The sequence below is a fragment of the Triturus cristatus genome, chromosome 6, assembly GCF_964204655.1.
Source record: "Triturus cristatus chromosome 6, aTriCri1.1, whole genome shotgun sequence".
NCBI classification, from domain to species: domain Eukaryota; kingdom Metazoa; phylum Chordata; class Amphibia; order Caudata; family Salamandridae; genus Triturus; species Triturus cristatus.
The window spans coordinates 468,572,984-468,600,937 of record NC_140589.1 but is presented as its reverse complement, the minus strand read 5'-3'; the positions used below and the strand labels follow the sequence as shown (position 1 = coordinate 468,600,937).

Genomic DNA, 27,954 nt, shown 5'->3' with positions numbered 1-27,954 from the left:
CAAGGCATCCAAATGCCAGATAGGGGGTGTATTTGGGCCACCTTGTAGGTGGAGGCCAGGTACAACCCTTACAACCTAAGATCCGGGCCATTCTGGACTGGGCAGGTCCAACAACCCAGACCCAAGTCAGGGCATTCCTTGGCTTGACTGGGTACTACAGGAGGTTTGTGAAGGGATATGGGTCCATTGTGACCCCCCTCACAGAATTCACCTCCAAGAAGATGCCCAAGAAGGTTAACTGGACAGTTAGTTGCCAAAAGGCTTTTGACACCCTGAAAGAAGCAATGTGCTCAGCACCAATTCTAAAAGCTCCATATTATGCCACGCAGTTCACAGTGCATACTGATGCCTCTGAGCTAGGGATAGGAGCGGTCCTATCACAAACCAATGATGAAGGCAAGACCAACCTGTTGCTTTTATAAGCAGGAGGATATTCCCCAGAGAGCAGCGTTGGAGTGCCATTGAGAGGGAGGCCTTTGCTGTGGTTTGGTCCCTGAAGAAGTTGAGGCCATACTTGTTTGGTACTCACTTCCTGGTTCAAACTGACCACAGACCTCTCAGATGGCTAATGCGGATGAAAGGGGAACATCCAAAACTACTAAGGTGGTCCATCTCCCTAGAGGGAATGGACTTTGAAGTGGAACACAGACCAGGGACTGCCCATGCCAATGCAGATGGACTTTCCAGGTTCTTCCACTTAGACAATGAAGACTCCATAGGGCAAGGTTAGTCTCATCACCTTTCGTTTTGGGGGGATGGGTGGGGGTTGTGTGAGAAAGTGCCATCTTTCTTGCAAGGTATGCCCCCACTTTTTGCTGAATTGCTGAATGTACTTTCACTGAGTGTGCTCTGGACTCCTACCAATCAGGTGCCCAGGGCCTATGTTCCTTCCCCAAACCAAAACCTCCAACCCAAATTGGCAAACTCTGGCCACATGTCAGCCCCTGGTAAATGGTACCCTAGGTACCCAGGGCCTTGTGATCATGGAAGTCGTCTAAGGGCTGCAGCACTTATTGTGCCACCATTAGAGGCCCTGTACCCTAACACACACACACTGCCCTTGCAGGCTGATTGTCTGGGTACAGGACAAAACAGAGAGTCAACATGGCACACATCCCTGTGTGCCATGCCCACCACCTACACTGCCCTGGCATACATCAGCCACCCCTCTAGCTGGGTGGCCTATGCCAGTGGTGTGGGCACAGGAGCATGAGCCTTGTGCCCCTACAGTACCCAGGTCCATTCCTGGGCCCTGTAAGTGAAGTGCTGCCATTTAATAGTACATGGTGCTGGGAGCTTGTCAAACACAAACTCCACAGCAGCATAATGGCAACACTGAAGACCGAGAAGCTTGGTATCAAACTGCTCAGCACATTAAACCCACACTGATGCCAGTGTGGGATTTAATGTACCAAGCACCACAGAGGGCATCTTAGAGAGGCCCCCTGACAACTAACCCACAAACCACGTCTGGTCTGAGAGGCTGCCTAGGCTGCCACACAGCAGACATGTTGCTGGACCCCTGGGTAGGAGAGCCCCTGCTCTCCTGGGTCTGCAACAATGCACACCCTGGGCGAGGTGCTAGATCTCCTCCCCCAGGATGGGCAGGGGGAAGCTTCAAAGGCATGCCGCCTCTGTGAGCTTCCCCAGGCCACTTGCAACCCCCACTCTGGCGGGAAGCTTGGCAGGAAACTCCAAATAAGGACAGGGGATGTGCCAGCCTGCCAACCCCACCCCTCAGGTGGGGGAGGCGAGGTGAAGCACATCTCCGGGCGCTCGCCATCTTGAAGATGGGAGGCCCCACCCAATCAGGACTAGGCTACTGCCCCCCTCCCACAGGAGTGTGGCAGAATAGGGGGTGTACCCACCCCAGGACAGGGACCCATTCGTCCCTGCCCTTCACCTACCTGTAACACCCCTAAATCTAGTATTTAGGGGCACGCCGAACCTTCCTCCCCAGATTTCATATTCCGAAAAACAAAGAAGAGCACGTAGAAAGAAGACCTGCCCTGCAGCTGCTAAGAAGAGGAAGACACCAACTGCTTTGGCACCAGCCCTACTGGCCTGTCGACCCTCGAACCTGCTCCTGCTACAACCCGGCATCTCTTGTGCCCAGCAACCTCACAACCCCCGGAGGACCTGGCTACCTTTAGGCTCTAAGCACCTGGGACTCCCATGAGTAGAGGCTCTACTCAAAATCAGCCTTTAATCCCTGGCCTGTGCCGGAGTGAACAAAGACCACGAGGACAACCCCCCGGTGACTGTGACCCCGAGTCCGGCACCCAAGGACTTCCCTCGACGCTCCTGACGACGCCTGGAGCCTCAGAACCAGGTACCTCCCCCCAACCGCGATCAACAGAGGGTAAGATTTCCCGACACCAAAAGGCACCCCTCCACCCGGCGCCCTGCGGCCCCCTGTGCCCAACTCCTGGGTACCTACCCATCCTCCAACTACCCAACTTACCTCTCGGAGTGGTGGTGGCACCTGAAGAATCTTCGTCCCCAAATTTGCAGTCTTTTTCTAAACCGGAGCATTCCCATTGAAACCAATTGAGCGCCCGAAGACTCAAAAGCACCCTGCACTCAGCCGCCCGAGTGGCCCTAGCAGTGTAACCTTTGCACCTATCTACTTCCCCATTTGCCCTGAGCAAGTGACCAGGTGCCCAGCTCCCACAGCCGTGTGGCCTGCTAGTCAGCAGCCACCAACCAAGGCCCCCCTGCCTCCCATAGGATAACATTGGGCCAAACTCACTCTGCATCCGGCAGCCCCTGTGCCGCTGAGGGTGTAACAACTGTACCTACCACTCCCTGGGAGACCCCTGAGTCTGTGCCAAGAACCTTAACTTACCTGAAAGCCGATAACTCAATTTTCTCCATAGGGTAACATTGACTGGTTTCTTCTGAAATTTCTTCTTCTGAGTGTGAAGTTTTCAAAACTTAAAATATTCACCAAAAATCAGCCGAGTAACGAAAACGAAAATACTCACCTGCTATTAGGTGAGCTCCCAGTGCTGGATCTTGGTGCCCAGCACTGACCCTGAAAAATATTCACAACCGTACTTAACAGTAACCCAATTTTCTTCCATAGGGAATCATTCTCTGTTTTTCTGTGAAATTTCTTTGAAGTGTCGATTTTTGCAAACTTCAAATATTCTTTAAAAATCGTACAAACTGTGAAGACGTAATTACTTACCTGTTTTTAATAGAGGTCCCAGTACTGAGTCTAGGCACCCAGTACTGGATTACAAAAGTAACGAGAACATACTATACCTGCAACTTGAATTTTCTTCCATAGGGAACCATTGACTGTTTTCTATGAAATATTTTCTGTCAACTTTTAAAATAGCAAAATATTGTCTAAAAATCATAACAGTAACTAAGTCGACTTTTATCACTTGTTTCTGAGAACTGACCCAGGACTGAATCTAGGATCCAGTTCTGGAATTACAAAAGTAAGCCTGAAAGTAATCTATTGCAAATAACTTAAAACTTCCATTGAACTCAATGCATTATTGTGTTTGAACTTGTGTTGCCTATTGCAACAACCTGTAACTTTCTACAAAAGCCAATTGCATATTGCAAAAGTATTTATCTAAGGCATCTCATTCTGAGAAAGTATATTTTGATACCTATTGTTGGTTCTAAAATAAAACAAGCATATATTTTTTATATATAAACCATTGGCCTAGAGTTCCGTTATTGAGTGTGTGAGACCATTTGCTGACTGATTGTGTGCAACAGATGCTTTACACTGTCCTCTGATACTGCCTTACTGCTCGACCAAGCTACCACTTTAGAGAGTAAGGTTATATCTGCCAAACCTCTGGGGACTGTGGACTCACTGTACCTATTTGGGAACAGTATATACAGAGCCACTTTCTCACACTGGGAGCTTGCGATTGCAAGGCTCCCATTGATTTAGCTGTGTCCGTGTCCTTCTTCATCTTCTCAAGGGATGAATCAACATTAGGGCCGAATAAGTGTTCCTGATCGAATGGTTGGTTTAAGATGGAACTTTTTAGGTTTGAACCCTGAAATGCGTAGCCAGGCATGTCTATGCAGGAGAACACTTGTGTTGACAGCTCTGGAGGCGTTATCTGCCACGTCCAGCGCGCAACAAATGGATGTGTTGGTGATGAGTTTCCTCTATTGTATAAGGCGATTGGCTTTATCCTTATATTTGTCCGGGAGGTGTTGCAATAGGGTTTCAAGCTGGTCGTAATGTGCCCTATCGTACCTGGCTAACAGCTCTCGAGTGTTAGCGATACGCCATATGTTAGCTGCCTGTGAAGCGGTTCTTTTGCCAGAGGCGTCTAAGAGTTTGGACTCTTTATTGGGGGTGGAGCGTCCCCTGATGTCTGAGAGTTGGTCCTCTTTCTAGCATTGGAGACTACAAGGGAGTCTAGGGGTACGGGGCCCTTAATGTACGCTTGGTCTGTTGGGGCAGCCTTGTATTTTTTCTCGATCCTGGGGTTACTAACAGGATCTTTAAATACCTCAGGTGCATGCTTGGTAACTCCTTTTAGCATGGGCAGAATAGAGGTGGACCTTTGTGGGTTATCAAAGGTGTTCGTAAGGAAATCCTCTTCCACCGGGTCAGTATGCAAGTCAACCCCGTGGAATTGGGCAGCTCAGTGCAGAAGCTGATGAAAACCCATTGTGTCCTCCGGAGGGGAATGCCTGGAGGGGTAGATGTCATCCTGTGGAACATTAGGGACATCTGGCGTACTATAATCGTCCCAGGGGTCAGGGGAATAAGGTGGATCCCCTAGCGGCTGATCATCCGCACCCCCTCCCGTGTCATCAGAGGTGTCATAATCATCATCCATTAGTGGAGGAGATGGTGGAGGAGAATAGTGTGGAGGGGGAGGAGGCGGGGAGGAGTTGGAGGAGGAGGTGGTGGAGAAGGGACCCGGAGGGGAGATGTGGCAATGTCCCTTTTTTTAGGTGGTGGAGCCAGTGCAGGCATATCCAATGGTCTCTTCTTTGTACTTAAAGTCAGCTGACCAGTTATAGGGTCTTTTAGAAGAGTTTTCTGTTTAGGGGCTGGTTTAAACAGCTCTTCTGATAGAGGCTGGTCTTTCGGCGCCGACCGTTTCGGTTCAAAAGACTTGAGCGGCACTGACTCTGGAACGGTTTTGTGCTCCTTTGGCTTGGAACTGTGATGTTTTACAGTCTCTGTGGCCACTTGTGGAACCATGTTTTTTCGGATCCAAGGTTTTTTTCAGCTCCGGAGGGTGTGAATCCGAAGCTTTAGGGATCGGCTTTTTTGCTCGGCTCAGAGTGTTTTGAGTCGATGGGGCGGTGCCTGTAGATTTCGGTGCCGAGTGCTTGGATGTGGAGGCAGCGATCGGCACTGAGGAGGAGGGCAGTTTCTTCTTTGGTGCCGGCGTCCGCTCGGTACCGATGGTAGACTGACTTGAGCCCGAGTCGCCTGAAGGCTTAGTAGGCTTCTTTGCCGGGCCCGAGGGCGGGACATGGGAAGCAGTCTCTCGGTGTGCACCTGGGCCCGAAGGTGAAGGGTGTGACCGAAGTCTTTTTCGATGGTGTAGGGAGGGGGTCGACGTCTCTACTTACGACCCGCTGCCCAGGAGTGATGTCCTCGAGGTCGGAGTCATCGGCTTCGGAGGCGCTGACGGGACCTTCTTCGATGCGCTGCTGTTCTGGAACATCGACGCCCTCCAGGAAGATTTCATCGGGGATGGGCGCCGATGAGCGAGCCATTGTTCTCCTGGCTCGACGATCTCGAATGGTCTTCTTCGAGCGGAAAGAGGCACAAGCCACACAGTCTCTGGCCTCGTGCTCCGAGACAAGCAGAGGTTGCACACCTCATGTAGATCGGTGTGGGGAAATTTCGACCCACATTGAGGACATTTCTTGAATGGCGTCGTTTCCATGAGCCAGATACTAAGGCCCAGGCAGGCCCGAAGGCCTTCGTCGACGACCGGAATCGAGGACTTCGATGTTGAAGAAATGCGCGACGATTAGGGATCGCGATCAAAAACAATACCGGAGAAGGGTGAAGGATTGCGCGTCAAGAGTGGAATCGGGACGGTTCCAAACTGGAGCGCGAGATACACATCCAAGCCCGATGGCGGAAAAAAACAATCTGAAGATGGAGCCGATGCGCACTATCATCCAAAGGAGGAGTCACCTATCTCGTGACTTCCAAAGACTTTTCCAAGACAAAAACAAGTGCAAACATCCGGGCCCAACACCAGATGGCGCTCTATGCTTAGTGTGTGATCTGCAGCTCATATGACTCAAACCCTTTTTTCAAGCTTTCATTGTAGGCGAGTTCACCGTAGAGGAATAAAGGCCCCATGCTCGGTGTTTGCACGGAAGTCAAGCTTCGTGTCTACCTCTGTTTTGTGCATAAAGGACCAGTATTTCTCAGAGAGCGGCCGGTTCCACTCGACAAGATAGAGAAGGTGAACTGCCTGAAGATATTTATGTAACAGAGGAGAACCCAGGCACCCCTTCCGCTTGGATAGTGTTAGTTGTGCTGCTGTAAACCTAGGTTTCTTTCCTTCCCAAAACAATAGACAGCATTAAATTGTGTTGGGGTCGTAGTCATTGGTAGTGTTTGAAAGATGTAAGAATGCAGGGTAGCACTGTCATCTTCACAGTGGCGATGCGCCCAAACCATGGCAGTTTCAGATGCGACCATCCCTACAAGGCCTTAGTCATATGTGCCCTTAGTGCTGTATAGTTAAGGGCCATGGTTTTGGGGATAGTGGGGGCCAGAGTGATGCCCAGGTAGGATTGAATATGCTACTTACCAGTATGCATCTGTTCTTGGCATGTAGGGCTGCTGACATTCATATCTGTGCATAGATCGCCGCCTAGTGTTGGGTCCGGATGTTTGCACGTTGTTGTCCTGGAAGAGTCTTCGAAGTATCCTGGGATAGGTGACTCCTCCCCTGGACTACAGTGCGCATGGGCATCCTCTCTATCCTCAGATTGTTTTTCGCCATTGTGGCAGTGATGGAGTAGATACAGAAAGTGATGACCATGCTTTACAGTAATTCTGAGAGCTGCAGCTGCTACAGGCGCCGGGGAGGAGGGAGGGCGATATGAATGTCAGCAGCCTGCCAAGAACAGATGCATACTGGTAAGTAGCATATTCAGTTCGAGGCATGTGGGCTGCTGAATTCATATCTGTGCATAGAATATATAGCAGTGCCCTCTTATTAGCGGCGGCTACCAGTGCCAGCTGCAGCGGTCTGAAAAAGAGTTTTGAGAACAGCCTGTCCTACAGCTGCCTGCTGTTTTGATTGCACATCTACACAATAGTGTTTGGTAAATGTATGTGTAGTGGACCAGGTGGCTGCTCTACATATGTCATGCAAAGGAATGTTTCCTAGGAAAGCCATGGAGGCCCCCAACTTACGTGTTGAGTGGGCTCGTGGGGGAATCGTTAAAGTGCGTTTAGCCTTTTGATAGCAAATTTGAATACATTTAACGATCCATCTGGCTATACCTGCTTTGGAGATAGCGTTACCTTTGTGGTGTGGGGCAAAGGCAACGAAAAGTTGATTTGTTTTCCTAAAGGGTTTGGTCCTGTCGATATAATACATGAGGGCCCTTTTTACATCTAGTGTATGGAGTGCCCTTTCTGCGACAGTTTGTGGGTTTTGAAAGAAAACAGGCAGTTCAATAGTTTGATTCATGTGGAACTGCGATACCACCTTGGGCATGAATTTGGGGTTGGTACGTAGTACGACCCTGTTGGCGTGAACCTGTATAAATGGCTCTTGGACGGTTAGTGCCTGGAGTTCACTAACTCTTCGTAAAGAAGTTATCGCTACTAGGAAAGCTACTTTCCAGGTAAGGAATTGAATCTCACATGAGTGTAGAGGTTCAAAGGGTGGACCCATCAGGCGTGTGAGGACCAAGTTGAGGTTCCACATTGGGGCTGGTGGGTGGCTAGGTGGAATGACTCGTTTGAGTCCTTCCAAGAATGATTTGATGGCAGGCACTCTGAATAGAGAGAGGTGCTGCCTGGTTTGTAGATAGGCTGATATTGCGGTCAAATGGACACGTATAGAGGTGTACGCCAGATTGCATCGGTATAGGTGTAATAGGTAACAAATAATGTTTTGTATGGATGCGTCTAGCGGGTTAATGTCGTTATTATTGCAATAAATGACGAACCTCTTCCATTTGGCTGCATAGCAAGCTCTGGTAGTGGGTCTCCTGGCCTCCTTAATGATGTCCATACAGTCAGGTGGCAGGTTTAGGTAGCCAAACTCTAGGACTTCAGGAGCCAGATTGCCAGGTTCAGCTGTTGCGGATCTGGGTGCTGAATCTCTCCATGGTTCTGCGTCAAATGCTCGGGTTTGACCCGCAGCCTTTGATGCGGCACCACGGAAAGTTCGAGAAAGGTGGTGTACCACGGCTGGCGTGCCCACGTTGGAGCAACCAGGACGAGCGTCAGTGAGTGTTGTCTGAGTTTGCGTGCCACCAGCGGTATCAGTGGTGCTGGGGGAAAAGCGTACGCAAATCTGCCGGACCAGTTCATCCATATCGCATTGCCCTGCGACTACGGATGTGGGAACCTGGCGGCAAAGCTTTGGCATTTTGCGTTTTCGCTTGTCGCGAATAGGTCTATCTCTGGATGACCCCACTGCTGGAAGTACGGTTGGAGTACTGATGGGTGTAACTCCCACTCGTGCATCTGGTGGCTGTGTCTGCTGAGCAGATCCGCCATCTGGTTGTCCTTGCCGGGGAGGTGTTCTGCCATGAGGAACATGTTCCTCTGGATGGCCCACTTCCACATGCTCTGAGCCAGATGAGACAACTGTGGAGAGTGTGTTCTTCCCTGCGTCTGTATGTAGTACATGGCAGTCATGTTGTCCGTCCGGATCAATACGACTTTGTTGCACAAGTGTACTTTGAATGCTTTCATAGCGAGGAAGATTGCCATCAGCTCTAGAAGGTTGATGTGCATCTTCTTTTGTTGTTGTGTCCATAGTCCCTGCACTGTGTAATGGAGTACATGAGCTCCCCATCCCTGGAGAGACGCGTCCGCCGTCAGTATTATCTGTGGGACAGGCTCTTGGAACGGTCGGCCCTTGCAAAGGTTTTGTGGATTTCACCAATGCAGAGAGGTGTATGCCCGACCGCTCACCAACACTAGGTCTTTCAACTGTCCTTGAGCCTGATTCCACTGACGTGCTAAGCACTCCTGAAGCGGGCGCATATGTAGTCTCGCGTGTGGGACTATGAAGATGCAGGAGGCCATCATGCCTATCAACTGCATGAACACTCGCACGGGGAGGGAGTGTTGTGGTTTGAACTTGGCAATCATCATTTGCATGCTGTTGATTCTCACCAAATTTGGCTGAGCTGTGGCCGCCAGAGTGTCTATAGTCGCACCTAGGTACTGTTGTACGTGTGCGGGCTGGAGATGGGATTTTGGGTAATTTAGTGAGAACCCCAGACTGTGAAGGAGGTGGATGGTGCGGGACATGTGGCTGGCACATTGCTGGGCTGACTTCGCTTGAACGAGCCAGTCGTCCAGGTAAGGGTAGACGTGTATGTGCTGCCTCCGTAGATGTGCCGCCACAGTAGCTAGGCACTTCGTGAACACCCTGGGTGCTGTTGTCACGCCGAAGGGAAGGACTTTGAATTGGTAGTGCTGCCCTTGAACAGTGAACCTGAGGTATTTCTTGTGTGAGGGGTGAATGGGTATGAGGAGGTACGCATCCTTGAGGTCCAGTGTGGCCAGAAAGTCTCCCTGCTTGAGCAGCGGGAGGACTTGCTGTAGAGTGAGCATGTGAAAATGCTCGGAAAGAATGTATTGGTTCAGGGGTCTCAGGTCTAATATAGGTCTGAGTGACCCGTCCTTTTTCGGTATTAAAAAGTACAGGGAGTACACCCCCGTACCTTGCTCGTGGACGGGTACGACCTCTATTGCGCCTTTTAGAAGCATACTTTGCACCTCCTGCTGTAAGAGCGTTAAGTGCTCTGAGGACATAGGACGGTTTTTTGGAGGTATTGTGGGTGGAGTGGAGGTTAGTTCTAGACAGTAACCGTATTTGATAATATCTTTGACCCACCTGTCCGTGGTGATGGAGTTCCACGTGGACAGGAACCTTTGTAGCCTTCCCCCGACAGGTGTTATGTGGTCGGGAGGAAGGGAGAGGGCGTCACTGCTTGTTCTTGGGAGAGGACCTGGTGTTGCCGTAGCCGCGTCCTCTGCCCTTTGTGCTGGAGCCACGATATCCACCCCGGGTGTTTTTATCGTAGGTGTTTTGTGTGTTGCCCTTGTTGTATGTTTGCTGTGACCCCTGTCCTCTACCTGCTCCTCTATTTCCGGGGCGACGAAAGGAGCTGCTCCGAAAGGACTGCGTCTGTAGGGCCCCCATGGACTTTGCAGTGTCCGTGTCCTTTTTTATTTTCTCTAGGGTGGTGTCAACCTCCGGCCCGAATAAGTAGTCGGGGTTGACAGGCTGGTTGAGGATGTTATTTTGTACCTCCGGTTTGAATCCGGAGATTCGCAACCAGGTGTGTCGTCGCAACATGACGCTAGTGTTTATAGCTCTGGCAGCTGTATCCGCGGCATCCAGTGCACACTTAATGGATGCATTTGTGAGCAGTTGTCCCTCCCTGATGAGGATCTCTGCACCTTCTTTGTATTGGTCAGGGAGATGTTGGAGTAGTTGCTCTAATGTGTCGTAGTGCGCTCGATCGTAGCGAGCGAGGAGCGCTTGAGTATTGGCAATGCGCCATATGTTAGCTGCCTGGGCGGCAACCCGTTTGCCAGAGGTCTCTAGCACCTTGGACTCTTTGTCCGGGGGAGGAGCATCACCTGTTGTTTGCGAGTGTGCCCTCTTGCGAGCATTCGCAACGACAATGGAATCCAGAGGTAATTGGCCTCTAATGTAAGTAGGGTCCCCAGGCGCTGATCTGTATTTCTTGTCGATCCTGGGGTTTATCACTCTTGCCCTGGTGGGTTCCTTGAAGATGTCCTTTGCTGGTTTGAGGACCCCCTTTAACATGGGCAGAGTGTTTATATTCCTTTCTGAGGATGCGAAAGTATCCATGAGAAAGTCGTCCTCGATGGTGTCAGAGTGAAGTTGCACCCCATGATTGGCCGCAGCACGTTCAATTAGAGCGTTGAACGCGGCAGTGTCCTCTGTGGGAGATGTTTTTGCTCCATAGAGTTGCGGGTCCTGTGCATCCATAGGTGCACCTGGGTCTACAGGGTCATCCCAAGCTTGATCAGGGTCCTGTTGGCTAACAGGGTCCATCCCTCCGGGGTAGGGGACTTGGTCACCCATGTAGTCCTCCAACGCCTCCGTGTCGGAGTGTGTGGGAGAGAAGGATTGTGGATCCTGGTAGGGTGAATGGAAAGGTTCGTAAAGAACTGGTTCCGAAGCCACTGGCAGCTTTCTCTTAAGTGGGATCCGGAAGGAGTCTAAAGCTGGCTCAGAAGTTATTCTCCTTTTGTGGATAATCATCCTGCCGGTGTCGGCGTCGATGAAATGCGATGGAGACGTCTCCGCAGAGCGTTCGGCAGGCGTGATCGTGGTGTGGGTGACCCGTGTCCTGATTTGGAACAGTTTCGGGGCCGTGGACGGTGGCAGGCCAAACATAATGTTGGCTGGTGCCGAAGAGGCTGTTGGAGCTTTTATTGGCTCGGAGGCCGACGTGTCCTGGAGGACCGTTTTGTTTTTGGTGCGTTGCGCAGCAACGGGTGGCACCTGGAGCGCCCTTGATTCCTTTGCGCCGACCGGTTCTGTGGAGGCGGACGTGGACTTTTTCGGCGCCGGTGAGTCATCGAGTCGAGGGGCGGGAATGACCGTCGACGTCTTCGATGAGTGTGGCTTTGGTGGTGCCGTCGAAGCGGTGGGAGTCGCGGCAGGCAGTTTGACCTTTGGGGTCGGAGCCGATTGCGTCGGTGCCGGGAGCCGAGTAGGTTTGGTGGCACCGAAGGTTTTTTTCCGTATGTCGACTCTGACATCGGCCGCTTCAAGCTCGGCACCGAAGTCTCGTTTGTTGCGCTCGGTGCCGACGGGTTTTGCTGGCGTCGAAGGTGTGGAGGGCCTCGATCCGACCAGCGCCACTTTCGGTTTCGGTTTCAGTTGAACCAATACAGCTTTCGGTTTCGGTTTCGAAGAAGGGAAACCAGCCGGTTTGGGCATTAATGGCTGCCGCTGAATGTCCGAGGCCGGGCCCGAGGGCGGGGCCGAAGAACTGCGGGATAGGTTTTGGGTAAGGCCCGAAGGCGATCCCTCGACCGGAGCCATAGACTGTTGCACTGGGATTTCCTCAGTCTGAACGGGTAGGCCTTGCTCGTCATCGGAGCTACTCTCTTCGGCCCCTAAGGCCTCATTGTAGTCTCCTACCTCGGTGTCGTCTTCATCTCTGCGAAAGAGTGTTTCGTCGACGTCTTCCGACCCGGAGTCATGTTCGGAAGCGGGACTGGAGGGTAGGTTCTCCACTTCTTCGACATCTTCGGTCTCGGCGCTGAAGATGTCGGCCGGGGCCGGTGCCGCTTGCTGCGCCTCGAGTCTCGCCGCTCGTCGATTCCGGAGAGTCTTCTTGGATCGAAATCGGGCACAGGCCATACATGTAGATTCGTCGTGATCCGGTGAAAGGCATTTGTTGCACACCGGATGGACGTCGATGTGTGGATATTTCGCATTGCATACAGGGCACCGCTTGAATGGTGTCCTCGATTCCATCGTCGATGTCGGGTCGATGGTCGGTTAAGATGCGAAAAAAGTTGGTTCTGGAAGTTAGTAAACTAACAAAGATACTATCGATACCGATCGGGAACAGTACCGACGCGAACTAGAGGCCTTTTGGCCTGGAAAAAGTTTTTCCTAACTTGAGTCAAGATAAGCACATCCGAACCCAATGGCGGAAAAAAACAATCTGAGGATGGAGAGGATGCCCATGCGCACTGTAGTCCAGGGGAGGAGTCACCTATCCCAGGATACTTCGAAGACTCTTCCAGGACAACAACGTGCAAACATCCGGACCCAACACTAGGCGGCGATCTATGCACAGATATGAATTCAGCAGCCCACATGCCTCGAACATGAAGTTATCTGCCTAATGCAGCGGGAGCCCTGCCTTCAAGTCCTCCACTCATCTTGGGGGGACCAAAATATTTAAAACTTGGGTTTTGTTAAGGTTGACTTTAAAGCCAGAAGGGTCTCCAAAGGCCGTCAGCTCAACAAGTAGAGCCAGAAGGGAGGTCGTCGGGTTTGTCAGTGAGAGAATCACGTCATCTGCATAAAGGGTGATTTTATGAGAATCCTCCCCAAATTGTATACCCTCGGTACTAGTGTTATTCTGGATCCTTTGTGCTAAAGGCTCCAGATAGAGAACAAATAGAAGAGGGGACAGGGGGCAACCCTGCCTTGTACCCTGCGCCATTGGGAAAGAATCCAATGACACCCCGTTGATTCAGATGCAAGCTCGGGGAGCGTAATAAATGCAGCAAACCCATTGTATAAAACTATCGCTGAATCCGAAGTGACGCAGTGTCTCGAAGAGGTACACCCAGCGGACCCTATCAATTGCTTTTTCAGAGTCTATTCACAGGAAGAGTGCCTCTTTGCGCGACCTGTGGATCCCATCCATAAGATGTAGGAACCTCTTGGTGTTGTCCCCTCCCTACCACATTGGTATGAAGCCCGATTGGTCCGGATCTATAAGCCCCACCATCAGAGGATTGAGCCTTGCTGCAAATATTCCGGAGAACAGTTTTGCATCGATGTTAAGTAAAGAGATTGGCCGGTAGGAGCCACACTCATTCGGGTCTTTACCTGGGTTGAGGATGGCAGAGTGAGGCTTCTAGCATAGAATCGGTGAGTGTGCCTGTCTCCAGGAATGAATTGAACAGTTGCTTTAACAGCAGGGCTAGTACTTGGCAGAACATTCTATAGAAGAGGGCCGGGAATCCATCCTGACCAGCGGCCTTCTGGACTTTGAGGCGGGCTATGGCGGAGATGACCTCCTCTAACTGTATAGGGAGGTCAAGCTGGGCTGTGGTCGATACCGGGAGGCGGTCACAGAACAGTATCGGAGAGAAGCATGGGTCTGTTAACTGGAAGGGTCCCGATTAGAATATAGAAATTGATAGAAGGATTGAAATGTTTCCACAATTTGTGCGTCAGAGTGGATTTCCTCTCCGCTAGGCCCTTTTATTGAGGTGATGGAGTTCGCTAATGCTTTAGCCCAGAGTCTCTACACTAGCATCCTACCACACCTGTCACTGCTCAAATAGAATTTATGCCGCAACTTGAGCAGGGCATATTAAGCCCTATAAAGGCATTTTAACAGGAGTCTTTTCCCTTCCAATTGCTTACAGATTCTCGGTGCACCGGTCCATTTGTGTGTGGACTCCAGTTCCGTCACCTCCCTTTCCAAGGTCTGGCGCTTGTCCCGATGCTTGCGATTCTCAGCTGACGAGATTGCAATAAACACCCCTCTCAATACAGCTTTGAGCACCTCCCACACAAAGGCTAGGGGAGTATCCCCCATATCGTTCATTTGGAGACACTCAACCAGTTTAGTGCGTACCTTCGAGAGGATCTGTGGGGACTGAAGAAGGCTCTCCCTCAATCTACACCGAGAGGGGGCCGATCGGTCAGAGCATGTATGGATCGTAGCAGTGATCATCGCATGGCCCGATAGTGTTCTCGTTCGATATTCGTGGTTGTCAGGTGTGGGAGTGGCGTGGAGGAGGCGAAAAAGTGATTGAGTTGCGCGTGTTTTATGGGCAGCTGAATAGAAGGAGTAGTCCCGTGTATCAGGATGCTGCTGCCTCCATATATCATTGAGGCCATTGTTTGCTAGCCAGCGTTTGGCTTCGGCTGAGAACGCGCCAGTCTCCCCAAACCACGGGTTCGATCTGTCTAAGCTGGTGTCAATAACCAGATTGAAGTCCCCTCCCACCAGGATCGCAGAGTCGGGAGAGGTGAGGATATGAGCGAGGGCCTTAGTAATAAAGGGTTCTTGGTGTGTTTTCGGAACATAGATATTCGTACAGTGAGATATGCGGTTCCCCATTGAATTCTTATCGCTAACATTCGTCCCTTAATCTCGAGTGACGTGGTGATTACCATGCCCCTGAGTTTTTCCCTTAAGAGAATAGCAACTCCATTTTTTTTTACAGGACCTGAGGACCAATTCTGTCTTGGGAATAGTCGGGAACACATGGCGCTGTGTCTCTTGTTACCAGTTGTGTTTCCTGGAGGAGACAGATATCTCCCCCAGAATTCTCTAGAAGGGAGAGGAGAGCTGCACGTTTTACAGGGTGGTTGAGGTCTCGAACGTTAAGGGTAATGATTTTTAGGTCTTTACCTATGTTGCCTCTGAGTGGGCCATGGGGCTATATTGATGTCTAGGCCGGGAGCGGCTACAGGCATGATGCAAACCTGCTATGGTATCTGCGCAGCTACGGTCCCAGAGAATGATAGGCATAATGTTGATAGTAATTAGAACTTGCCAGGTTAGCCCTTGGTGCAGGAAATGGCAACCCCCCCCCAAAAAAATGATTTAACTTCACAAAATAGAGCGACAAATAGAGGGCGACAACAGTTTGTCGCAGAATAACATTCCATCGGGGACAACGGTCATGAACCTTCTAGGCATCAGACAGAAGTTGTCAGTGCTGATTTCGGCGGTCAAGATCTCCATGTAGGTGTGGTATGGACCGGAGGGCCTCTCCGGCTCCACCCTGCATGCACTCCCCACTTGTAAGTCCGATTATCATCAGGTGGAGACCACCTGCCCTGGCGATCCCAAAAGGGAACAGAGGAACGCTTCTCTTTCTTTCACAAATGTGTCGTGATCGGGCTTGAGGCTGGTTGCGGGCTTCCCCACTGTTTGCCATCTGGGATGGCGGGATCTAGAGCCGCTTGGGCGATTACCCCAGTCTTCACGAGAGCAGGTATCAGGCAGTCCCAAAATATCATGAGCCTCTTTCAGTGAGTGGAGTTGTCATGTTTGACCTTCAAATTGGAATTAAATCCGGAAAGGGTACCCCCAAGAAAACATAATCCATTTTTCTCTAAGGTGAGTCGCGACTGAACGAAATTCCCTCCTCTTGTAAAGGGTGGTCGTGGAAAGATCCCGAAAGAGGGTGGGGGTGTGCCCCTGAAACTGTACAGAGTGTGCTTCATTAGCGCGGCAAAGGCGAGTTTTTTTAATGTGGGGGGGGGCCCCTAGCTCCCCTTGGTTTCCTAGCACGATGGACCCGGTCCAGTTTGAGATCGCGCTGGTCATCGTCGCCCTGGAGCTGCCTAAAGAGAGTTACAGTGTAGGCCTGAATATCCTATCCCTCCGCGTTCGTTGGCACACCGCGGACGCAAATGGTGTTGCAGTGGGAGCGGTTCTCTAGGTCCTCCGCGATGGCCTGGAGCTCTACATGTTTATCTTTCAATCTGATGATCTCTTGCTGCATCATTTGATCTCCCTGTCCCTTCCAGTCTCGTGCTCTTCTATATGTGCAACGTGGTCTTACACGTCCTCCAGGTCTTTTCTCAGCTGCTTTGAGTCGGACGACAGCTGTCCCTTCAATTCTTGCAAGTCTTCTCTCAATGACGAAAAGAGTGCTGTCATGAAAACTTTAGTGGCGGAGGCATACGCATCCTCCATCCCCTCAAGGTGGGATTCTCCATCTCGAGCAGTTCCAGTAGTGGTCCCGGAAAGAGGCTGGTTCATTAACATCTTTTACTGAACGCTCTTTTTTGGTTCGAGCTGTTGCCATATTGCCGAGTGTGCGTCGTGGGTGGCTATGTAGAGCTTCACGTCTCGGCTCTGGCACGGCTGACACAGTCGAGTCCAGCCCGGTCTGTTGTCGGGTGGGGCCGAGGCTGGTTCTGCGTAGGTCTGACTCTAGGTATTTGTATGCACCCCTTGAGAGTCTGATCCTCAGTTGCAGTCAGTGCGAGCTATGCTACAGGGCTGGTTACTATGCTTCCTGTGGCTTTGGCTCAGTGGGCGGTCTGAAATACACATGGCAGGGTGCGTAGCCGTACGGTCCCCCTTGGACCTCCAAAGTGTGTTGTAACTGTGGCCGGTAAGCAGTCCCTCGTTTGCCGCAGCTCAGAGGCCTAACGTACAGGCCCACCCCAGGCAAATCCTTGGGTCCAGAGAAGTGAGCCTGTTTATTGGGAGAGTGCCCGGTCGCAAAAGCGGTGAGGCGCAGTTCCCCTCTGTCAGGCTACTCACTCAGGGGATACCTCCTACTACGGGCTCCTCTGTCCTCTGTTGCTCCAGGGGCAGATGTCGCAGGAAGCACCTCTGCAGGCTGTTCTAGAATCAGTGGAGTCCCTTACACAATATCCGGGCATCCCCACATTATCAATTAAGACCCCCAAGGTGCCGGGGGCCGTCCTCTGGTGCTGTGAATGGGCCTGCTTCTGAGCCAGGCTGGACTCTCTAGTGCACTTCGCCCCTGTCGCATCGACCATGTGGTCCATGCTAGTTATTCACAGGCCTCTCCGCCCGCCGCCTGCCCCATGTGCCTGCTCCACCTACTGCATGAGGCCCGCTTTCTCTGGTGGCGATGGAGGATGGGTGTTCGCAGCTTCTACCTCGGGGTTGGCACAGCATGCCCCCTCAGCGCAGGCACACGCTTTTGCTCCAAGATATCTCCTTGTGGGCCACCAGGCCGCAGTGATCTCTCCAGGTACGGCCCAGATCAGTGAATCCAATCTCTCGCTCTGTTGGCAGGAGGGAGAACCAAGGGTGCTCTCAATAGGCGGAGGGAGTCGCTCGGCTGCCCGAGACTCCAGGTGATGACCGAGGGTCTCCGCTGCAGGTCAGAACTCGCCTCTGATGCATCACAAGTCCCGAGGTCGGGTTGGATGCCACCGTTCTCAGTTAACCAGCTCTGGCCCTCCACCTCCGGTTGATCCACGGAGGGGCTCGGTTTCGCATGTTCGGCGGTGCTCAGCTGCTCTCTTCTACACCCCGCTGAGTTGTGCATCTGGTCCGCAGGAGTCTCCACCGGTACAATGCGGTGGGGAGGCAGCTAAAGTACAGGCTTATGTCGGCGGAGTCGTAGAGACAGAAATACGTCTCATCCGACCGCCATCTTGGCCACACCTCCAACCTCCTCATTTTAGATGCAAATGCAAGAAAGGAATTGGGAGGATCTGTGACCCTGCAGGAGGGGCAGGGAGCCATCGCCACTGTGGCCAATGGGAAAACTTTTGGGCAAGATGGCCTTCCGGCAGAGTTTTATCAGAAGTTTGGGACCGAACTGGCTCCAAGATTGGTGATCTAGTATGCAAAGTCGCTCCAAGTGGGCAAACTGACAGAGAGCACTCGTGATCCCACACCCCAAGACTGCATCCCCTGATGCTGGGGTAAAAGATTATAGGCCCCTCTCCATGCTCCATACTGACTTTAAAATACTTAACAAGGTTTGGTGCTTCCACTACTTCCACATATGCCGAGCCTAATTCATGCCGATCAGAATGGATTTATCCCCTATAATAACTTGTATAACCTCAGACGATTGCACTCGGTGCTGTACCACCTGGAAGCACAGCCCCTCAGACAGGCCGCTAGTCTGTCCATCGACTTGGAAAAGGCCTTTGATACCTTGGGGTGAGACTATCTGTTGGCGGTTATGAGGTGCTTGGGTATGGGAAATAACTGGGTGGTGTGGGTGCGACTAATGTACAAGCGCCCCATAGCCAGAGTCAAGACTGGTAAAAACATTTCACCACAATATCAAATAGCACGAGGAACCTGAAAGGGATGTCCCTGTCGCCGCTTCTATTCACCTTAGCGATAGAGCCCCTGGCCGAGCTACTTCGACAGAGGAGGGGAAGGCATGAAATTGGTGATAGGAGGGAGGACACATATCATCTCTCTTTACGAGGATGACCTACTGGTTTACCTCTGTGATGCTACTAGGGGTGTGGCGACAGCTCTACATCGCTTGAAGACATTTGGGGAGCTGTCAGGTCTACGGGTAAAAAAATGTAAAACATACCTGTAACCCGTGGCTGAACCATTACAGCGCGCCTCCCGATCTACCTGCAGATATTAACTGGCACCAGTAATTTTTAAACACCTAGGTATCCAGGTCTTTTATTCGTTGGAGGATCTAAGAGGTGGTAACTTGGATAAATCACTTAGATCGCTTCAGTCCAACGTTCAGGCCTGGGGTACGTTACGCCTACTCATAATGGCTAGGATCTCCTTGGCGAAAATGGTCATGTTACCCCGTTTGTTATATTATTTTGCCAACTTACCAGTATTGATGCCTCCAGGATGGTTTCGCACTTAAGACTCCCTAACAAGAGACTTAATCAGATTTTGAGCTCTTTCAACTGGCAGCCCAGCTGCAGTGGCTTGCCCACTGGCTGGAAGGAGTAAATACTAAAGGGACCTTTTAAATGGAGCCCGGCCAAAATCCCAGGCTGCTGCTGGCAAAACTCTTGGACCATACAATAAAGGTTCCCTATACCTCGATATTGCAGACCACAGCACTTTAGAGCTGGAAACGTTGCATTAGGAAAGTACCTGACACCCCGAAATACTCTCCGGAGTTACCTCTGGTGGGGCTACCACATGGGGAGCCACAGAGGGTCATAGCTACGGAACAGATGGCACCATGGGTGGTGGTGAGACTTGAGAAAGTGGGGGACCGTAATCAAGAGGAAATGTTGCTCCCCTTTGCGTAACTGGTGGAGGGTTGTAGCTTGGCCCCAGGCCAGTTCCTTATATATGAGACATTGCAACGAGCATTTGGACAGTTGTGGGGCCGGCATAGAGAGGAGCCGGGGTGCGGCACTCACTGATCACACTGGGCACAGCGAGACATCAAATAAATGGTTCTATGCATCCCTGCGTGAGACTTCTCTGGCTCCACTGCTGAAACTGCGGGGGATATAGGAGAGAAATCTGAGAAGGGAGCTGACTGATAAGGCATGGAGCAGAGTTCTGGAGTCCCCTAAGAAAGTATTGCAGAATACACTATTGAAATATATTCAATTCAACTATGTGCATATGACATACCTGACATCACATAGGATATTTGTCACTTTTGGGGGAGTGCCGAGGGGATGACCTAGATGCAGTCAGGAAAATGCAGACTTCCTGCACAGGACTTGGGATTGCGGGATCACACAATCCTTCTGGCATGAAGTACTCTCTAAAATTAATAACACCCTGGGGCGTACACGTGAGCATGCTGCCGAAGTCTGCTTATTAGGGCTCTTCCCCAGAACACCTAAACGTAAGGTGGGCAACAGATTCATAGACCTGGCACTCGTACTTGCCAAAAGGCGTACTGCGATAGCGTGGAAAGCGCCGGGGGGGGGGGCACAGTTGAGTGTTTGGGAGAAAGAGGTGCTTCTTTGGGCGGGAGCTGAGGTAAGGGTGCTGCGTAAAGAAGAGTTGATTGGTGTGTGAAAGTGGCTCTGTATATACTGTTCCCTAATACGTACAGGGTGTACAGAGTCCACAGTCCCCCAGGGTTTGACAGAGGTTAAAGTTAGATATAACCTTACTCTCTAAAGTGGTAGCTTGGTCGAGCAGTAAGGCAGTATCAGAGGACAGTGTAAAGCATTTGTTGTACACACTCAGTCAGCAAATGGTCTCACACACTCAATAACTGAACTCTAGGCCAATGATTTATATATAAAAAAATATATGCTTGTTTTATTTTAGAACCAACACTTGGATTTAAAATATACTTTCTCAGCATGAGATGTTTCATATAAATACTTTTGCAAAATGCAATAAACTTTTGTAAACAGTTACAAGTGGTTGCAGTAGGCAACTCTATTGTTTTATAAACACAACAATACATTGAGCTCAATGGTAAATTCAGGTTATTTGTAACAGATTACGTCTTAGATTACTTTTGGAATTCCAGGACTGGATCCTAGATTCAGTCCTGGGTCAGTACTCAGAATCAGGTGATGAAAGTCGACTTAATTACTGTAATGATTTTTAAACAATATTTAGCTATTTTAAAAGTTGACACTTAGAAAATATTTCAAAGGAAACATGCAATGATTCCCTATGGAAGAAAATTCGGGTTACAGGTACAGTTGGTTCTCGTTACTTTTGTAATCCAGTACTGGGTGCCTAGACTCAGTACTGGGACCTTTATCCAAAACAGGTAAGTAATTACGTTTTCAGATATTTTACGATTTTTGAAGAATATTTAAAGATTGCAGAAATCGACACTTAGAAGAAATTTCACAGAAAAACAGTCAATGGATTCCTATGGAAGAAAATTGAGTTAAGGGTAAGTACAGTTGTAAGTATTTTTCAGAGTCAGTGCTGGGCACCGAGATCCAGCACTGGGAGCTCACCTAAGAGCAGGTGAGTAATTTCGTTTTCGTTACTCGGCTGATTTTTGGTGAATATTTTAAGATTTGAAAAGTCCACACTTAGAAGAAATTTCAGGAAAAAGCCAGTCAATGTTACCCTATGAGGAAAATAGAGTTTGCGGTTTAAGGGTAAGTACTCGACTGGCAGAGTTGAGGTTCTGGGCATAGACTCAGGAGTCCCCCAGGGTCAGGTAAGTAAAGTTGGTTCACCCTCAACGGCTCTAGGGCGGCCGGGTGCAGAGAGAGTTAGGCCCAATGTTATCCTATGATGGATAGGGGGGCCTTGGTTGGTGGCTGCTGACTGGCAAGCCACGCGGCTGTGGGAGCTGAGCTCCTGGTCACTTACTCAGAGCAAGTGGGAAAGTGAGTAGGTGTAGAATTTTCACTGCCAGGGCCACTCGGGCGGCTGGGTGCAGAGTGCTTTTGAGCCGTCGGGCGCTCAATTGATTTCAATGGGAAATCTCCGGTTTAGAAAAAGAATGCAAGTTCGGTGACGAGGACTCTTCAGGTGAGGTTGGGTAGTTGGAGGATAGGTAGGTACCACGGGATTGGGCACAGGGGGCCGTGGGGCGCTGCGTGCAGGGGTGCCTTTTGGTGTCGGGAAATCTTACCCTCTGTTGATCGCGGTTGGGGGGGCACCTTGTTCTGAGGCTGCAGGCTTCTTCAGGAGTGTCGAGGGAGGTCCTTGGGTGCCGGACTCGGGGTCACAGTCGCCGTGGGGTCGTCCTCAGGGTCTTTGTTCACTCCGGCACTGGCCAGGCTTGGCTGGTGCAGAGTGTGCTGGGTTCGCGGTTCCGGGCTGCTGCCAGGGATTAGAGGTAGGTTTTGAGTAGAGCCTCTACTCATGGGAGTCCCAGGGGCTTAGAGCCAAGAGGTAGCCAGGTCCTCCGGGGTTTGTGAGGTTGCTGGCCCCACGAGAATTGCAGGTTCGAGGGTCGACAGGCCGGTAGGGCTGGGGCCAAAGCAGTTGGTGTCTTCCTCTTGTTAGCAGCTGCAGGGCAGGTCTTCTTTCTTCTTGCTCTTCTTTGTAGTTTGGAATCTGGAATGTGTTTGACAAGCTCCCAGCACCATATACTCTTAGCTGGCAGCACTGCACTTACAGGACCCAGGAATGGACCTGGGTACTGTAGGGGCACAGGGCTCCTGCCTCTGTGCCCACACCACTGGCATAGGGCACCCAGCTAGAGGGGTGGCTGATGTATGCCAGGGCAGTGTAGGTTGTGGGCATGGCACACAGGGATGTGTGCCATGTCGACTCTCTGTTTTGTCTAGTATCCAGACACTCAGCCTGCAAGAGCAGTGTGTGTGTGTGTGTGTGTTAGGGTACAGGGCTTCTAAGGGTGGCACAATGAGTGCTGCAGCCCTTAGAGGCCTTCCCTGGTCACAAGGCCCTGGGTACCTAGGGTACCATTTACCAGGGGCTGACATGTGGCCAGGGTTTGCCAATTTGGGTTTTGGCTGTTAGGCTGTTTTTTAGGGAAGGAACACAGGCCCTGGGCATCTGGTTGGCAGGAGCCCAGGGCACAAGAAGGAAAAGTGCATCAGCTATTAGGCAAAAAAGGGGGAGGGGGGGGGGGGGTTACTGCAACAGAAACCCACTTTCTTACAATGGGGCTACGACAACGCCCAATAGCGGAACAATGGAAGAACACACTACATACCTGGGAATAACTGAGCTCTTCTAGCAGTATGAGTAGCGAAAGTGAACAATCCTCGGACGAGAAAGGGAAGGAAAAGAACTCCCCCCTTATAGCCCCCCCCGTACACAATTAAAATTAGTGAGACTTATAGCCGCAGTCATTAGCGCACTAGTTTAAGCCAAGCAGTTAAAAGCTTTTGTCTGTTTATTACATCTTTGTTTGGTAATTTTGAGCTATACCAGATCCTTGGACAGCAGCGACACTGCCTGCCCAGCCTCAGGTATCTTGTACTGCAGGGAAACTATACTAGAGTAGGGAAGGGACGGGTATGGGAATATGTATTTGATTTCTCGTTTGTGTAATAGATGGAATGAACAATGCCAGTAATCACATGCTATATATACACTGTACCCCCCCTGGGTGTGCTCCTTTGAGGTACAAGGTGCTAAGCACTAGTACTAAGCTCTGTAATACTTAAATGTAAGAACGATGCTGTATTTAATGTTTGAGCAACAGTATATGATGAAGAATGTATAACTAAATGCCAATAAAGATATGTTAAAAAAAATCAAATGATGATTTGCATGAAGAAGGCTAATCCAAGAGTATACACTAATGACACCGTTATCTCAAGGTGGTCTGCGACTACAGTGCCCAGTCCCAACTTTTGATAACACACTAAAAGCATGTCTATGAGACATAAAAACCTCAACAGCTTTTTTATTGACAAGAACAACATTTCAGATTTTAGGTCCTCTTTTCAATATTCCTGAGACATAACCAACAACAGATGTTGTTCAACATAGTGGGACATCTTGAGGACCTACTTTGAGTTGTACAATTTCTACACATGATACCAGTTCCAATCCTCTCTGAACATACTAAACCCTAACACATATATTTAAAACAGCCCATCTTTAGGACAGTATCGAGCAGAATAAAATGAAGGGAAAAAAACCTTGAAATAATAGGAAATGAAAAGGTGGCAGTTATATTCTAAATTAAGTTTAAACATGCCAGATGAGTAAATAAACTCTGAAAGAAGTAACATGTAAAATATAGCGATAAAAGGGTCAGCGGTTTAATTTCTTTGAACTAGAACAGTAAGGTGGCCATGAAAAACATAAACTAACCAGCTGCTCAGTACAATGATAACATGCAGACCATACCTGGGCAGCAATGCAATGCATAGATCTTCACAACCGTGATAGTGTATACTAGAAACATGCAGTATCACAAAGTTAGCATTACCTTACAGGCGAAGATATAGTTGCTTTAGGTGATTCTGGTTGCTCTGCTTCTGTTATATCTGAAGCTAAAATACTGGATGCTGTGGAAAGTGCACTAGCAATGTCTTCTTCCATATGCTCCGCTTCATTGTCAGAATGCTTGCGAGCCACACCAATTGCAATTTTAACTTTTTGGGGAGAAAGGTCCTCGGAAGGAGGTGCCATCCGACCTTAGAAAGGGAAAATACTCATCAACATCTTAGACACATATATTCTATATTTATAACCGAGTGCGTGTCTGTTAAAGAATTATGGCTTTCTGCTAAGATCAGAGACTAATCGATGTTACAAATATAAAATCTTCAAAAGTCTATGAAAAATTGTCATTATAACATTCATTATATAACTATTCAATTACAATCCAAATCTTACCTCATCTTATGCCTGAAAAAAGTTACTTACCTTTGGTAATGATATTTCTAGTAGATGCTACTTCTTCCGGTAGATGCTTCCTCTTATGAATACTCCTCATGCATCAGATCATATCCAAAACCATTTTTTCCGCCGCATGAATTCTCCAGTGCCACTAAGTGGCACAACCAAAAAGAACAATTGATGGACAGAATGCTGAACAATGTCAAACATTCACCACAGTATAGAGATCTGAGCCTAAATCCATCGGTTATTTTAATCCCCATGCCATTGAAGTTTAAACCCAGCCATATGGGAACAGTCCAGTCCGAATTGCAAGGCCGGGTCCTCCTGAGACCGGAAACAAGCATCCTGGGACCGGTTTCAAGGTTTCACCACTTATCACCGTACAAAAAGAGGCATTTCCTTACACGACTCAATCTTCAAGCATGGAGGTGGAGTGTGTGCAAGGTTGGATGCAAACGCCTGCTTTGCTGCTTTGACAGGAGATCCTCTCGGAGGGTCAGCCTCATCGAAGGACCGATGCTCATGACCAGGAGTTCGGAATACCATACTATACATGCCCAACCCGGAAAATCTCCATGTTCATAGGTGCAGGGCCTTCTGGCTTGTTGCAGTACCAAATGCCCGTGGTACTGTCCGTTACAAGAGACAGGGGTCCCTAAAAAATTAGAGAGTAGTAATGCAATGAATATAGCCTCAATCAGTGCTATATTTATGCCACTATCCAGCCGGACAAAGGCACATTTAATATAAACAATGTTTCAACAATGGTATATAAAATACAAGTCAAATGACAGTGGGATACAAGCCTGTATCCGAGGACTTACATATCAGAAAAACAGTGAAGTACAAAAGGCTCAGGCAGTTTCGTGGTTGTTTCATTCAGTAAATATTTAAATGGCAAAACAACTAATATACAAGAGGTCACCTTCACATTGAATTAAGTACAATAAATACTGTGTGTAAGGCTGACAACTGTGTCGACGGCGTTTCGGTCCTTATCAAGAGGATATCGGACCATCATCAGGACTAACTTGCATTTTATGTACCATTGTTGAAACATTGTTTATATTAAATGTGCCTTTGTCCGGCTGGATATTGGCATAAATATAGCACTTATTGAAACTATATTCATTGCATTACTACTCTCTAATTTTTTAGGGACCCCTGTCTCTTGTAACGAATTAGTTCCCAAGGTCCCTGACCGATTTCCTTCGTGGTACTGTCCGTCAGCACCTGCACCAGCCCCTCTCTGATGGAAGTAAGGAAATTAATCGATGACAAGCGGACGATTTAGAGCTACAACAGACTGATGTGTGGTTGAGCCACCACTACAGACTTGTTCTCCACCTCTCCCTGGTGGCCATTTCCATCTAGACGCGATGCACTGGTCACCACAGTTAACTTCATGTGCGGTAGGGAGAGGGGTCTGCCACTGAACCAATCATGGTCCAGCAGTCACATTGCAGGCATTTTGCATTCCTCTCTGAAATCTGGACTTGTTTGGAGAGATCCCCCTGGTGCTGTGCCCACTGGGACTTCAGATCCCACTGCAGAGCCTGCATTCACCATCTGGCATGCTTGACAAAGAGGATATGGTAAGCTGTCAGTCCCAGCAGCTACAGAGTCACCCTCATACAATCTAGAACTGAGGCTGAAACATCAGGATCATCGCCCAAATGTCCTGGACTCTTTGGTCCGGGGTACAGGAGGAAAACCACACCATGTCTAACATTGCTCCAATAAAGGGGAGAATCTGCGAAACAGTCTGGTGTGAGGTGTCAGGCGTGATTTCTGCATGTTGATCGCAAACTCTAATGATGTCAGGAGGCTCACTGTACTCTGGAAATAGGTGACAACTGCCTGGGTAGAGCCTGCCTTCAGCAGCCAGTCATCGAGGTTGGGGTATACTCAGACTCCCAACCTCAGATGTGCTGCGACCAATGCCATCCCTTTCGTGAACACCCTAGGAACACTGGTGAGGCCAAACGGGAGCATAGTGAACTGAAACTAATCCTGGCACACCGTGAACCAGCTGGTATCACCTGTTGGCCTGCATGACAGTGATATGGAATTAAGCATCCATAAGGCCCAACTTCACCTTCCAGTCTCCAGGGCCAAGGGCAGACAAGACCTGGGCCAGGGTGAGCATCTTGAATTTGTCCTTCCGCAGAAAGACAGTGAGATTGTGAAGGTCCAAGATGGGATGGAGGCCTCGGTCTTCTTTTGGCACCCAAAAATTGGAGAGTAACAACCACAGCCAACTTCTAGCACCTTCTCTTAGGCTCCTTTGTCCATACGAGCCTGCACTTCCAGTTGCAACAGGAACAGATGGTCCACCTTCAGCAGGTCTGAGGATGGTAGAAGGTACAGCAGATTTGCGAGGAACAGTAAGGAGTAACCCCGCTGAACAATTTGCAGGACCCACTTGTCTGTCTGAAGTTATCGTATGCCACTCTGACAGAAAATGTTATATCATTAGTCCTTCCATAAATGCTTTGATTACAGGTACTCGAAAGAGCGACAAATGTTGCCTATTTTGAAGATAGTCTGCAAAAGTGAGATGCAGTCTGATGGATGTATAGGCCAATGATGACTGCTGGAAATGTAACAGGTAACAAATAATGTTTTGTATGGAAGCATCAAGAGGATTGATGTGATTGTTATTGCAATAGATAACAAATCGCTTCCATTTGGCTGTGTAGCAGGCTCTTGTGATTGGCTTTCTGGCCTCCTTAATAATGTTCATACAGTCTGGTGGAAGGTTCAGATAACCAAACTCTCTGACTTCAGGAGCCAGATCGCGAGGTTCAATTGTTTGGGATCTGGGGGTTTGATTTCTCCATGGCTCTGTGTGAGGAAACTGGGAGTTAAATGTAATTTTTGATGTGGTACGAGAGAGAGTTCCAATAGGGTTGTGAACCAGGGTTGACTTGCCCATGTTGGAGCTACTAGGATTAGTGTGAGAGATGTTTGCCTGAGTTTCTGAACCACTATTGGAATGCGTGGTAGAGGCGGAAAAGCGTAAGCAAATATTCCTGACCAGTTCATCCATACAGCATTGCCTTTGGATAATGGGTGTGGATACCTGGAGGAGAAGCTTTGGCATTTTGCATTTTGGGGTGTTGCAAACAGATCTATGTGAGGGACTCCCCAAGCTTGGAAGTATGGGTATAGAACTTAAGGGTGAATTTCCCATTTGTGTATTTTATATCTTTGTCTGCTGAGGAGGTCCGCAATCTGGTTGTTGACTCCTGGGAAATAGATATTGTGGTAAATAGCCCACTTCCAGATGTCTTGGACTAAGTGGGATCACTGGAG

The 27,954-nt window shown here is 49.6% G+C and overlaps 1 protein-coding gene across 2 annotated transcripts in view; it reads right to left on the bottom strand.

Annotated features, from left to right (window-relative positions):
• Positions 1 to 27,954, bottom strand: part of PHF3 (PHD finger protein 3) — a 640,592-nt gene that overhangs the window by 300,821 nt on the left and 311,817 nt on the right. For both annotated transcript variants that reach the window (XM_085610899.1, XM_085610900.1), the window contains one exon: positions 24,221 to 24,428. In XM_085610899.1, the coding sequence (XP_085467025.1) occupies positions 24,221 to 24,428 (208 nt within the window). The remainder of the gene's footprint in view (positions 1 to 24,220; positions 24,429 to 27,954) is intronic.